The sequence below is a fragment of the Amblyomma americanum genome, chromosome 4 (genome assembly GCF_052857255.1).
Source record: "Amblyomma americanum isolate KBUSLIRL-KWMA chromosome 4, ASM5285725v1, whole genome shotgun sequence".
In the NCBI taxonomy this organism is placed as follows: domain Eukaryota; kingdom Metazoa; phylum Arthropoda; class Arachnida; order Ixodida; family Ixodidae; genus Amblyomma; species Amblyomma americanum.
The window spans coordinates 12,799,868-12,814,571 of NC_135500.1; the positions used below are offsets into that span (position 1 = coordinate 12,799,868).

At 48.7% G+C, this 14,704-nt stretch overlaps 1 protein-coding gene across 1 annotated transcript in view; it reads right to left on the bottom strand.

Moving 5' to 3' along the window:
* LOC144127799 (uncharacterized) overlaps window positions 1-14,704 on the bottom strand; it is a 482,923-nt gene that overhangs the window by 379,635 nt on the left and 88,584 nt on the right. The window contains exons 8-9 of the mRNA XM_077660716.1: window positions 13,019-13,067; window positions 7-77 (exon numbers count right to left, since the gene is read on the bottom strand). Of these exons, the coding sequence (XP_077516842.1) occupies window positions 7-77; window positions 13,019-13,067 (120 nt within the window). The remainder of the gene's footprint in view (window positions 1-6; window positions 78-13,018; window positions 13,068-14,704) is intronic.

A 14,704-nucleotide genomic window follows, 5' to 3' on the forward strand; every position in this document is an offset into this window, starting at 1 on the left:
CCTCACCATACGCAGTGATGAGGCTCTCGAGCAAGGCTGGGCGCTGGCTGAACAGGAGGAGACACTCCACCACCGACCTGCGCAATGTGGAAGAACACTGTGAGTCAGTTCCCTTCCAGAGGGTGGACAGCAACAACCACTCAGCTCATTTCTAACACATTTTGAAACCTACGATAGGAGTGCAAGCTTTAACAGAAAATGGTGACTGGTGCAGTGTTAAAAGCAAGAAAGCATGTGCGAGTTTATTTTTTGGCTGAAACCAAAATACTTGGATCCTTCTCTGTCGGGTGGTCTCAGCTGTTCAGGCTCCCTTTTAATTTCCAGACAAGGGGGTGACAGAGGTGCAGCTTTCCACCGCAGCTGCCCAAGGACACGAACGCCTGGCCCCATCCAGTGGAAAGAGTGGTGCCGGCCTGCTGCTACAGTGAAACGGCACTGTTTTGCTTCCCTTCTGTCTATTGTCTCTTTGGAGCAACCCATGAGTGGCAGCCGACTCTTAATGCAATCAAGTGAGGCTTTCCAGGCTCTCCCCTGACAGGCAAGTCTTGGTCCTCTCGTACCCGAGACAGATGCTGTGCCGGAGGTGTCCTTTTCCATTTCCTGCTTGGCAAACCCCCGGCAAGCGCCAGAGCTAGCCGCAGACAGCCAGGCGATAAGTCTTCCCACAGCACAAATCTGAGGCTGGTTAATAAATTCTGAAAAGCATCTGCCACACCTGCATGTTTTGCAACCCACAAGCAAACATCTTACAAGTGACAGGCCACAAGCACTTTCCTTGTGGCACACATGACCCACGCCACTACTTGGTGGGCATGATCCACAGGCACGAAACACCATCCATTCAAAGGACCAGGCCATTCATAAGTGACGCAGCTGTTCAGGTGCTCTACACAGCTGTGTGGATGGTTGTACCGAGCACACAATCCAGCAGAGAAGCCTTCCGTCCTGCGTAATGCAGTAGGCTATTGCTTCCTTATTATAGCGAATGCTAGTTATTTCGACTACCATCAATTCAGAAATCCAGGTAATTTCAACTGCCTGCTCGGTCCCAGCCAATGCCCAAGTAAGTCTGTGGCACTGTACACTCGCTAATTCGAAGGCTATGGGTCTCGCACTGGTTAATTCGAACGCGCCCCCGAAGGGATGTCGGATCCAAGTATAACCAGCGCGAAAATAAATCATTGTAATAGCCCTATTCAAAACCTCAATCCCTTTCTATAGAGTCACTCATGGCCTGCACATCTCTGACAATGGAGTGCAATGGCAGACGTGGCAATAAACGGGCAGCCCCATCCCCAAGTACAGTAAAAGCACTTAATTTCGGTTTTATAGATGGTTAGATAGAAGATGGCAGCATCCCCTTTGAAACGCAGTGGTGGCAGTGACTACCGTGCTCTTTATATTTCTTTCAGGGTGTTATCCACGTAACAAATCGGTCTATAAATTCACTATTTTATTTGAACACAATTTTAATCCTGTACTTGTAAGCTTTATGTCACGTCCCTGCTTTTGAGCCACCAACCTTCCAATTGCTTTTTGCTAACTTTTACCACAGATTCATTCACAGATGACCATTGTTATCTCCAAATACTAGGGCCTCAGGGAGAGTGACTACGCCTGCATCGACATCCGGATGGATACCGCCTTTATCAGCACTACGTGACATAGACTCAATTGAAGAAATGGAAGATTGACGCCATTAAACTTATTTTTATATTCATGTTGCACTGTATTGCCCCTCCTGCTAGGGCCCAGAAGGGCCTGCAGTATTCTGTAAGTAAATAAGTAAAAATAAATATTCTAGTATAAGATGTTCAGTTGTTTCTGCAGATTTCCCGTGCACTGCACATACGTCATCTTCTTCATTAAATTTTATTTTCTAGACACTGATCTTCCAATCGCTATTTGCTTCTACTACAGAATCATTCACATAACCACTGGTATATCTAAACCCTCGGGCCTCGGGGAGAACTCCCAAGTGTAAACACCAACACTATTATTCCCTTCCAAATACCTCTCAGTACTTGTTGAAACCCCATACTGGCCTTTGTTCCATATGCACAGCATCTCTTTGCCCATTCACCCTATGGGTGCCTTTGTGTATTCCAGGTGTATCTGCCCTTCGTATACCAATATCCCGATATATTTGTGTTCTGCTAGTCTGGATGCTTTATGGCCTGATCACTGGAATAGCTCAATATCATCAGACCTGACTTAACTGCACTGGAAGTGAAGCATAGAGCGTCTCCTTCATCTCCGCAAAAACTGACCAGAGTCTGAAAATCTTCTTGGCTATCAGCTAATTGTACAATATTATTTGCCCACATTAAATTGGGTAGCCGCTGCTGTACGGCATTTTCGCCTAATCTGTAAGATAGATTATAACATAGATTACTTTCTTGTTGCCTTCATTCCATATTTACTATATAAATCATGAACAGCAGTGACGATGGAGGGCAACCCTGCCTTAATGCTTTCCGTGCCTCGACATTTGTCATAAGAGGATTCTGGTGTGGGCTAGTTGGTTCATACTTTCTACGACACAGATTCGACAGTGCGCATTCTAAACTTGTCAAGCGGGCAGTCGTAACTGGTGCACTTAATGCGTCACTAACAAAGAGTTGTGAACACATGGCTGATGCTAGCTTCGACAACCAGGTTCAACGCCTTCTTTTGGCTGGCTACTCACCTTTTCTTTTATCAGACCTGTGCGAAGGCTTACTCCAGAAAGTGAAGCTAGGCGAAGCAGGGAAAGAGCCCAAGGAAAAGACACGTGTGGCCGTCATTCCATACATCCACAAACTGTCGCACAATGTGAAAAAGGTTGCAGCCGTGGTATGATGTTAACATTGTTTTTTCTGCCCCATGTAAGTTGGCTAAGATATGCCCGATGGTGAACCAGAGGGAACAGGCGACCTGCACAGTAAAGCATTCGAATCAGTACACCGAATGTCACTCCGTAGTGGTGTGCCAGATTCCCCTCACGTGTGGTAAAGTATACATCGGCCGGTAAAGTATACATCGCTGTTTCAATGACAGAGCAAGTGAACACCTCCTCAACGTAAAAAACAAGTCTGGGAGCCGCATGGCAGTCTGTTGCAATCAACCCCGCCACGTGTCGGCCTATGTTATCCGCCACTAAATTTCTGGCGACAGCAAGGAGTAAAATAGTGAGGGAAGTTATTGAAGGTTTGTTGATTGAAAAGGCTGGGGACACGTGCATCAGCAGCCCTTCTGTCTGTCTACTGGAGAAAGAAAGGTCCTTCTTAGAACGGGCGTGATGCTTGCGTTACATCTAGGCATACTGGCAAACGGTTTTTCCTCGCACCTCAGCTCATTGTCTTTTATTTGCTCTTATTTATTTTGCCATGTTGTTTGTTAGCCTTAAGCGGATCGTCTCTCCTTTGTCTTTTAAAGGCTTTAATGATGTTTTTAACGTCTTAAATGTTTCTCCGGTGTTCGTTTTATGTACGATTTTAACTTTATGTCATGTTATTTGTTGGCGTCGGTTACTTTTTTCGTTTTCGCTTTTAGCCTCCTGACTGTGCCTATTGCCTATAAAGTTTTCATTCTTTTTTATTCATACCTCGATTGTACACCCACTTTTTCATCGCCTTTTCACCTGTCATCGTCGCGTTTCTTTTACTCGTTACTGTCCCTGGCACCGCCGATGTTATGGCAGAGGCACCAGCGCGATTCTCTTTTTATCTGTGGTCCCTTTATTATTACTTTAGTAATGCTTTGCATGTTACTGTTTGCACGTGTGATGAGTGCCTTTTCACTGTGTAATGATCGCCAGAGTATGAGGCGCTTTTTCGCAGTTTCCACTGGCTGACAGTGTATCACGTGGTCCATGTGAATGGTATAAATTGTGCTGGTTTTTATGACGCAATAAAGAGTTGGTAGTCAGCGCCCGTCCTATGTTTCGTGTTTCTTCTTCTTGTCCTTGTTCCGTTGCGCTGTGTCAATCTGTGTCGTAGACAGTTGTCATACTTCTTATCCCCTAGAAGTACTTGCAACTGGACTTGTTGGTTCATATTCGTGAAAGACATGAGAGCGCAAAAATGGCAACACGGACGAGTAAGAGAACAGGACGAGCGCTGCCTCGTCCTGTTCCCTTACTCGTCCATGTTGCCATTTTTGCCCTCTCATGTCTTTCTTATCCCTTCCCATGCAATTTCAATTTTTTTTATCTCTGTCTACATTCTTTAGGTAATCAATTATCCCATGACCTTAATCTTTCAGTGTATATTCTGCACCACTTATGCCCAGAATGGCTAAATACAAAGGCCTGTTTTTCGCCCTGCCAATTTCTATGCACTGGGTAAGCAGGAACAAGCTACAGGCTCCTATCACTTCTGAACCCATTGTGCTTCCATCCACGACTGCCTGCATTGCTTACAACAGATGTTATCGTAATCGGTTTGAAGGATTCTATGTGCATCCTATCTCCTTTCCCTTTAAAAACGAAGTGCATTTTACTCTGTCTCCAGCTGTGCAGAATTTGCTTATTTCTTATTACTGCTTCCAATGCATTTACCAATATTTCTTTGCTTCTTGGACCAAGTTCATTCTTGAAACAGTGCAAAAGACACAAACACAGACAGAAGGGGCACACACAGCTGACTTTCAACTACATTCAACTAAGTTCATTTTAAGCTAGAGTTGTCGCCTTTGCCTTTTTCAGAACTTATAATTCCATAATGCCTGTCTGCACAATGAACTAATCTCTAATTTGTTCTATCATTCTGCCTGCGTTAACCACTCTCACAAAGTTGGTATTCTGTCGCATCGATTCCTGCTCCCACAGTTTTATTCCACGTACATCACAGAATTGGAACCACCTTTCCAGACTTATCACCTCCATTGAAGATCATCAACATTTTAAAAATGCACTAGCTAACATTGTATAATTAGGAGCCTTGTATTTCTTATTTTGCTGCATTGCTTGCTTTTGTTTAACGTGTTACATTTAATCACTCCCCTCTGTAATGCCAAATGTCCCTGAGGGTATTAACAAATGAAATAAATGAAAATGAAATCAGCTTGATGAGAATTTCGTCGATCGCTGCGGATGTGCATTTTGGAATGTTTGCTTCCGCCTTTTTCCAATTAAAGGGACACTGAGGAGAACTCTATCAATTTTTTATTGTTAGCAAAATCTGATAGTTCGGCATTTCATGACTTCGTTGCCGCTTGTTCGGGCGCGAAAGATGCATTTATTTCAAAGAAATTTGGATTCGAAGATGAAAATGTTTTTCCCGCCGCTCTGATTCAAACTCAGGGAATTCTTACGACGCCACAGTAACTCTTATGACGTCTCAGAACGGAGTGACGTGACACGTGACGTAAACGCAAACTCCGTGATTTCTGACGGCTAGCGGTTCGGTGCGCAACCTTTCTTTGCCAGCCTCAGAGATTTGCGACATCCATGAAGTGAGGAGAACTCCTCCAAGGTGACGCCTCTTGTCCTAGGAAGTCATCACGCTTGTACTTGCGAGATTGGCCTGTGGCGGCGATACCTGTATTTTGGTTCTTGCTATTTTCTACATTACAAGAGCTTTGTTTTCAGTAAGAGTGGCGTTTTTGTGATCAGGAGCTGCTATTCTATCGATACAAGCCAACTTCAATTTCTCCTCAGTGTCCCTTTAAGATAGGTCAATTCTAAGCTGTTTTCTATTGTGCTATCCAGTGTTGCTCCCTCATTTGGGGAGATTACCCTATCGTCTTTCCTCGGCTATAACTGACGCAATGTAGTTCACAGCATCATCTCCCTCTAAACATTTTCCCTCGGCATCGTGAATCTGTTCCTGCTTTCTGTGATTCGCTTTGCCCAGCCAGCTTATATGGTTCCAGAATTTTCTTGGCCCCTCTATAGTTGCATCGCGGACTTCAGCCAGCCAGCGATTAGAGGACTGCTTTATTTTAGCTTGGACGAGGACCTGCACTTGCTGTTTCTTTTGTCGATAAGATTCCCATTTTTGGCCTATCTCCTCTTCAGATAACTGCGCCCTCTTTGCTTCTCTGTGTTCCCGTGATGCCAACTGTCATTGTTCGATGGCCTCCCTAATTTCCTTATTCCACCAGCTTCGTAGCTTCCTCTTTCCTCTCCAGCAGTTTACCCCTTTTACGTGTTTCATTTTTGTACTAATGAGTAGCTCTGATTATAATCCCACTTTTCCATGGGATGTGTCTCTATTGCTTCCTCTATGGCGGCCGCCGCTATTAGCGCTATTTATTGGTCGTTTACTTTTGCACTTCCTTTTTGTGCTTTCTGCATTTTTCTTCTGATCAGGTCTTCAATCTGAAACTAATATGTTTATGATCACTTCCCAAGCTTCGCGTCAGCCTGCAGTGACGGCGACCCGCCCCCCACCCGTGAATGCCAGGAAAATAGGGTAAATATTGTCACGACTGAAGTCACATGGAAGGTACACGTTGCCGAGGACCAGAGAATAAGGTCGGCTTGCCGTTCTGATCACAGAGTCACAGAGACCAGCACCAGCGCACCGCTCGTGCCCACAACAACCGCTTCGTCGTCGTCGGCACCAAACAAGGCTGTCGCGCGGCGCTAGGCACGTGGCATTATTCCCCCCGTGAAAGAAAACATCGTCCCGATGACAAGGTGAGAGGAAGAAAGAAAAAAAAATGAGGTGAACTGTACAATAACGCAAGGTTTCACTTGCACGAAACGCTCAGTAGCACGAAAAGTATGGCTTTAAGCGCACCACATGCACAATTTCAGGCCGCTGGCGTCGAACACTGACGGTCACAGTTCCATCTGGAATGACTTCGTAATTAACGTTGTTTAAGCGGCGCAGGACTTTATAGGGTCCGAAATAGCGGTGGAGTAGTTTCTCGCTCAAGCCTTTGTGGCGCACGGGGGTCCACACCCACACTTGGTCCCCTGGTTCGTAGTGGACTTCCCTGTGCCGGAGGTTATAGTGGCGAGCGTCGGTGGCATGCTGCTCCTTGATGTGCAGGCGGGCCAGCTGACGGGCTTGCTCGGCCTGTTCTGCGAAATGGGCGGCATCGGGTTCGACCACTTCTTCCCCGCACGGGAGCATCGCGTCCAACATCGTGCGGGCCTCTCTGCCATATACGAGACGGAACGGCGTAAACTTCGTGGTTTCCTGCGGCGCCGTATTGTAGGCGAAGGTGACATACAGCAGGATCTCGTCCCACATTTTATGTTCGACGTCGATGTACATTGAGATCATGTCCGTCAAAGTTTTGTTTAGTTGTTCCGTTAATCCATTTGTCTGAGGGTGATACGCTGTTGTTGTGCGATGCTCGGTATGGCTGAGAGTTAAGGTGTCCCGCAGTAGCCGAGCTGTAAACGCCTTTCCTCGGTCAGTAATGATGGTCGACGGTGCACCGTGTCTGAGCACAATGTCGTTCATAAAGAATCGAGCAACTTCGCCGGCAGTACCTCGGGCAAGGGCCTTCGTTTCGGCGTAGCGTGTTAAGTAGTCTGTGGTGACTACGATCCACTTGTGTCCGTTCGAGGATAAAGGAAATGGGCCTAAAAGGTCCATGCCCACTTGCTCGAAGGGTGTGAGGGGTGGTTCAATAGATTGCAACATACCGGATGGCTTGAGCGTGGGTTTTTTTCGCCGCTGGCATTGTCGACAAGTCTGTACGTAACGTCTAACGCTCGGAGAAAGATGTGGCCAGTAATAGTTCTGCCGGACTCGGTTTAGGGTGCGTGTAAAGCCAAGATGCCCTGAAGTTGGTTCGTCGTGGCAGGCCAGGAGGATTTCGTGCCTTAGATCAGCTGGTATGACTAGCAGGTATGTTTTCGCACTCGACGTAGAATTCTTCTTATAAAGCACCCCATTGCGGAGGCAATACGACGACAACCCCCGAGCAAGATACCGGGGTATTGTAGGATGCCCACCTTCAAGATGGTCAATAATCAGTCGCAGCTCGTCGTCGGCACGCTGTTTGGAGGCGAGATCGGACGTAGTGACTGCTCCGAGGAAGCTATCGTCGTCGGTGGCATCTGACGAAGGAGGGCCGACGGGCGCGCGGGACAGGCTATCAGCATCGGTGTGCTCAGGCGGCGCAGGTGTTCTGTGAATGTCGGTGAAAAAATTATCACGTCGTCGAGATAAACAAGGCATGTCTGCCACTTAAGACCGGTGAGCACAGTGTCCATCATCCGCTGGAAGGTGGCAAGAGCACAGCAGAGCCCGAATGGGAGGACGCGGAATTCATAGAGCCCATCTGGTGTTACGAAGGCAGTTTTTTCACGGTCCCTCTCATCAACTTCAATTTGCCAATAACCACTCCTGAGGTCAATGGAGGAGAAGTACTTGGCTCGGCGAAGTCGGTCGAGAGAGTCGTCAATCCGTGGCAGCGGATAGACGTCCTTCTTTGTCATACTGTTAAGTTTCCGATAGTCAACGCAGAAACGAAGTGTTCCGTCTTTCTTTTTAACGAGGACTACAGGCGACGACCATGGGCTGCTTGAAGGTTGAATGACGCCATCAGCGAGCATCTCCTTGACTTGCTGTTGGATAGCGTCTCTCTCCCGAGGAGACACACGATAGGGCTGCTGATGGATGGGTCGAGTGCCTTCATGCGTGATAATCCGGTGTTTAATGACCGACGTTTGCTGCACTTTAGATGAAGACGTGAAGCACACACGAAACTCCAGCAATAGATCTTGGAGTTGCCTCTTTTCAACAGAGGAAAGGCTAGAATTGATGTCGACAGCGTGTACGGCATCATCCGGTTCAGTGCTAGGCGTAGCTTCCTCTGAAGCAAAACATTCGGCGACTTCGTGCAGATGGTCGACGTAAGCGATGACAGTGCCACGGAACAGATGTCGATGTTCATTGGAGAAATTGGTGACAAGCACCTCCGTCTCTCTTCCACAAAGGAAACAAAGACCTCTTGCCACAGAAACTCCCAAGGCGAGTGAGAGGGAGACATTAGGCTCAACAACCCGGAGGCCGTGATGTGGCTCCTCACAAGTAACTCTGGCGAGGATGCTGGCACGTGGTGGCACTGTGAGGCTATCATCGGCGACTCGCAGCGTGGAGTGGGACCCGCGGTACTCATGCCTTTCAGTGGCCAGTTTGGCGGAAAACGTCACCAAACGGTTCGGTAGATCTATAGTGGCACCGTGCTCACGAAGGAAGTCGATGCCAAGAATAACATCACGAGAGCATTCGCGTAGAACAAGAAAAGTCGCAACAAATGTGCAGCCTCGCACCGTAACCCGGGCTGTACACATACCCAGTGGTGCAACCACATGTCCGCCTGCCGTCCGTGTGTCTGGTCCGTTCCATGGCGTCACCACCTTTTTCAGTGTCCTTGTAAGCCGCCCGCTAAGGATAGAATAATCGGCTCCCGTATCAACTAAAGCGCTGACCTCCTTCGTGTCGACGATAATAGGGATGTCCAGGGAGACCCGGCCAAGACCAGGGCCTGTCGACGTCGGTTCGGAGTGAAGTGAGCGGTGTGGCGGCGGAAGCTGGACGGCGGTTGGGTGGTCGGCGTCGGGACAATTTAAGCGACACGGCGGTGATAACTGGTCGGCGATGCGGACGACGTCGGGGCGATCTGGTCTGTGCGGCGAAAACTGGACAGGAATTCGGCGTTCGATGTCGGGGCGAATCGAGCGGTGCGGCGGTGGAAGCTTTACGGCGAATCGGTGTGCGGCGGCCTCGCCCCCAAAGGTCGCCGGAGCTAGTTTTCCCGATGAGGGCTCGAGGAACCATGGCGTCCAGCGGTATACCGTGGCCCAGAAGGCGAAGAGCGACGAGGCGAAGGCGAGCGCGACTCGCGACGAGGAGAATGTGGCAGACTACGCTGGCGGGTGACGTACTCGGCGATGTCCTGAGGCCGCTGACCAGGCCGTGGACGAGGGCTGTCGGGAGAAAATCCTCTAAGGCCCATCTGACGATAAGGGCAATGCCGGTAGAGGTGACCTGCTTCGCCACAGTGGTAGCAGAGAGGGCGGTTATCTGGAGCGCGCCAGAGATCAGTCTTCCGGGGCGCCTGGCGCCGATCTGCCCAAAGGGGCAGCGGTTCCGCAGCGTGCACAGCGACCTGAGGTTGCGTGTAAGGCGAAGAGGTAGGTAGCAGGGCTGGGCGGTGTGTGACATCAGCATAAGTCATCCGCTGGGTGGGGCCCGGGGGTGGTGGTGGAACGACTGTACTTGTCGGTGGCGTGAGTGCGTTCTGGACCTCCTCACGGATGATGCTGGCCAGGGAAGCTGCACCAGGAGTAAATGATCCATGAAGTTGCTGGAGCTCCTCGCGAACCACGGTGCGAATGAGGTCGCGAAAGGAGCTCATATCTTGCCCGGGATTGTAGTCGGTTCGGTCAGACGGCGGTAGTGTGGAGATGGAATTCAGCGGCCGACCGTACTGGCTGCATCGCTGCTGTAGCAGTTTCTCCATGGTCACAGCTTCAGCCAGAAACGCCGCGACTGTGGTGGGCGGGTTCCGCACGAGGCCGGAAAAAAGCTGTTCTTTGACGCCGTGCATCAGGTGCCGCACCTTCTTCTCCTCACTCATGGACGGGTCGGCGCGATGGCAAAGGCGCGTGACGTCTTCAACGTACATTGCGACCCCTTCGTTCTGACGCTGAACTCGAGAGGTTAGGGCACGCTCGGCATTCTCTCGGCGGTCACTGTTGGCGTACGTACCGAGGAGCTGGCTTCGGAAGGCCGGCCACGTAGAGAATGCGGCCTCGCGGTTCTCGAACCATGCTCGAGCAGCGTCTTCAAGGCTGAAGTAGACGTTCCGCATTTTCGCAGCGTCGTCCCAGCCGTTAAACGTCGCGACCCTTTCGTAGTGAGCTAGCCAGTCCTCGGCGTCTTCAAACTGCTCACCGTGAAATGGTTTAGGAGTGCGTGGGGTCTGAAGGATGAGACAGGACGAAGGGGTGGAAGGGACAGTCATGGTACGGGCGGGTGGTGTCGTTGCCACAGCTAGGGTCTCTTCATCAAGAGCGAAGGCCTCGGGGGGCAAGCCTCGGAGCCGTCGGCTGGTACGATGAACAGGAGTGGTCACGAGAGGCGGCCGCGTAGGATCGTCCGCAGGAGAAGGGATCATCGATGGCACCTCCACCAGTGTCACGACTGAAGTCACATGGAAGGTACACGTTGCCGAGGACCAGAGAATAAGGTCGGCTTGCCGTTCCGATCACAGAGACACATAGACCAGCACCAGCGCGCCGCTCGTGCCCACAACAACCGCTTCGTCGTCGTCGGCACCAAACAAGGCTGTCGCGCGGCGCTAGGCACGTGGCAATATGGTGAAAACACTATGACACACAGAGCAAGCCGGGCAATTCATTTTATTATGGAAAGAATGAATAACTGCGCAAAAAAAACGGGACAAGAGAGAAGAATCGCACGAGGCAAGCGCAGACTAACAACTATTTTATTGCACCAACGCCTCCGACAACAAAGCACATGCCCTTTTTTCGGCACCTTGCAAGGTGTCGCGTTTGTGCAATTTAGTTATACCAGATAGGCAAAAGAAGGTTGAGCGTAGCACCAACCACAGGAACAAGTTTGTGCAATGCAAAGTGAATGTAATCTATCAGATTCTGCTGAGCTGTGGTAAGGTGTACGTAGGGCAAACTGGCCGCTGCGTCAACATTAGATTATTAGAGCATGCCAATTCCTTAGCTGATTCACGGGGGCAGCATCTGCCTAGGCATTGAAAGACCTGCAAGCATGACGATAAAAATTGCATTCCACTTTTCAGCAGGACTAAAATTATCGGACACGCGAGGGACAAAAAGGAACGTGAAGTTATTGAAGCCTTGGAAATCGCGAGATTAGGGCCTGACAAATGTGTTAGCGAGGCTTCCATACACCTGTACCGCAAGGAGTTTGAGTTTCTTGGTTTGACGAGATGATTATGACTTTTGTCTTTGTGGTTGGTGCGTATGCGCTTTGTTGTCGAAGGAAGGAGGCGTTGGTGCAATAAACCAGTTGTTTGGTGCAATAGACCAGTTGTTAGTCTGCACTTGTCTCGTCCCGTTCTTTTTTCACAGTTATTCATTGTTTCCATAATGTCATACCAACTAGCTCCACTTTTTTTTAATTCATTTGAGACAATCATATGCATGTTGTTAGTTTTTAGATACTGCCCATTGGCCGACCTCAATGTGGCGCCAGTTTTCCGGACAACATGCGTACCAAAAGTGTGACGTGACCGTTGGTCGTATACTGTTCCGGGTGGTGTCATACGATTCCTTGCTACATATAGCTTACATGTGCTAGTCAAGTTGGGGACTAGCTTGTGACAGGGATTCCAACCGACGACATATGCACCTTCAACTGTATGCCTTCCCAGACTCTTTAACTCTTTTCTTAAGGCAAGGTTGAGGTGTCCATCAAGATGTGAGGCAGTTACTGCACCATTTCCTTTCCTCAAAAACCAATTTTCATATCAAAACCATGTTGCAACCATTCCTCCTAGAGCATTTCAAGTGGTGCCCTACATGTGAGAGTGCACCCAGGGACAGTTGGAATTCCCACATGCGAGCATTCTTTCTCCTCACATGCAAGGTGTGATGGGAAGCTCCACCCTGTGAATGATGCCCTTACGGTTTTGGAGTGCAGTTCTGCTTCGACGCTCCTGACAGTATGCATGCAATAAAGCCCAGCTGGAGATGTAGTTTTATCTCAAAACTATGCACCCAATCTTTCACTGTCACACATGTATTCTTGAGTTTTTTTTTTAGAGTCCTCTGGTAATTGAAACATTTTTTCCGGTCCCATGGAGCTCGAATTTGAGAGCTATATTATTTCCCATTCATCACACGTGTTCTGCAAGTGCCTGTATTCCCTGCATACATGTCCCAGCTGGGACAGCCGCTTCGTGCACAGCAACCACACAAGAGCAGAGTGTGAGTGACTGCAAAACAGTGGTGTGCACTGTGGACTGGGTGCGATACTTATTTTTTGCCTAACTACAACTACTGCAGGACCCTCGCATGACATTTCCACTGCCAAGTCTTTGAGGGAAATGAAATACTACTCACTCCAGAAACAAGGTGTCCGCTGCTGACACCAGGCACTCCACAAGCACATCTGCGCATGAGCAGCCAGCACACAGCATTAGCCGAGCACAGTCCCTCACAAGTACAGCCAGCCATTGCTCTAGGCAGGAGTGCGCACACACAGTAAAGATTAATGGTCCATCCACCAGGACAGATAAACACTCCAAGTGGTTTGCACAAGCGTACACTGTTGCATCAGCAGAAAATAAGATACCAACTACAAGGCAGGCAAGGATCGATAAGAAAAGAAACAAGGATGGCACCTGAAGCCTCACACGAACACTCTCGATCAACTAATATAGGCAGTTCGCTTTTGATAACAACGATTCGACAGTCAGGCATTCTACAGCATCAGAAAGCAGAGTGTTCCGCTGACGGACAGTCCTTGGCAAAAAGAAATACAGTTGAGCCCACTTATAACGAACCTGAGAGTCGTGGGGATTGCGTTCATTGTACCAGAGATTTGTAGCAAGTAGATGTTACTACAAAGTCAGACAGTGTAAGTCCATTATGTATTTCTGTTTAACCCTATTACGGTGCTTTCCAAGCTCTCCAGAGCAGTCACCAATCGCCGATACCACTGCTACAGACGCTTTGCAAAACTTCAGGCAACACTGTGCACCATCCGCCATGGTGAAGGACTGATGTGCGGATCGTGCCTCTGTCAGTGCTGCCACCTACTTTATCAGTGTGTTTACGTTCATATGTTCTACCACAACAGGTCCTCCGCCAATGTTTTAATAACGTGTATCGAACGCCTGCGCACTTTCGCGAATGTGATTCAACATGCCCACTCATTGCTACGCTCCGATGTGTTACCAATACGATTATGTCGACAAGGATGGACAAAAGGTATGTGTTGCTTCTAAGAAAGCATTGGTGCTTGTTGTTTTAAAGCGCTCGAGTATACAGCTTTTCATAACTCCCGTGTGTGTTACGGCATGTCACCAAGTTTTCAGTTTCAATCGACAGAAAGCTGTGTTCATACTCTTCTACAAACTAAGCTATGAACGGCAAGGCGCACGCGTCATCCGGGTGTTGTGATTTCTTCTTCGCCCACAACATTTATGGAGTCTATGCCCAGATCCTTTTAGATTAAAGCAAAGTAAACACCATGGGCTATGCAAGAGCCTAGCTGGATTCCATGTTCGCTGAGTTTACCAAGGAGGTGTGTGATCTGCGGAGGCCCTACTGGTATGCGGTGCTGATCTTCCCGCGTCGCCTTACTACATAATGGAAATTCAGAAGTACTTTCGCCAACCCCTTTACAGCTGATTTGCTGTCTGAACAAAACATCAGCAACATGATTTTTTTGGCAAATTTATTTCAAGAATATCTAGACTTACAGGTTACTGTTCCATGTTGCTTTCCATGACGAATTCGTATCATCGAGATTCTACCGTAATAGGGCAGGACTGTTACAATGGTTTTTTCATATGCTAGTTTCGTTTTCATTCAGTCGTTCATGTGAGCGCCATGATCGTGAGAGAATAAAAAGGCACGGCATGAGCAGTGCATGTGTTGCTTGCAAAGTGGACCATGGTGCGTGTTCTCTGGAGTGTAGCCATTGACAGCGACCGCCGAGCCGGCACGTATCTCGGCAAAGGCCGTCATGCTTGTAACAGGTAGATGCTTGGGCTTGTCGGTTCATAATTCAGTGAAAAAACC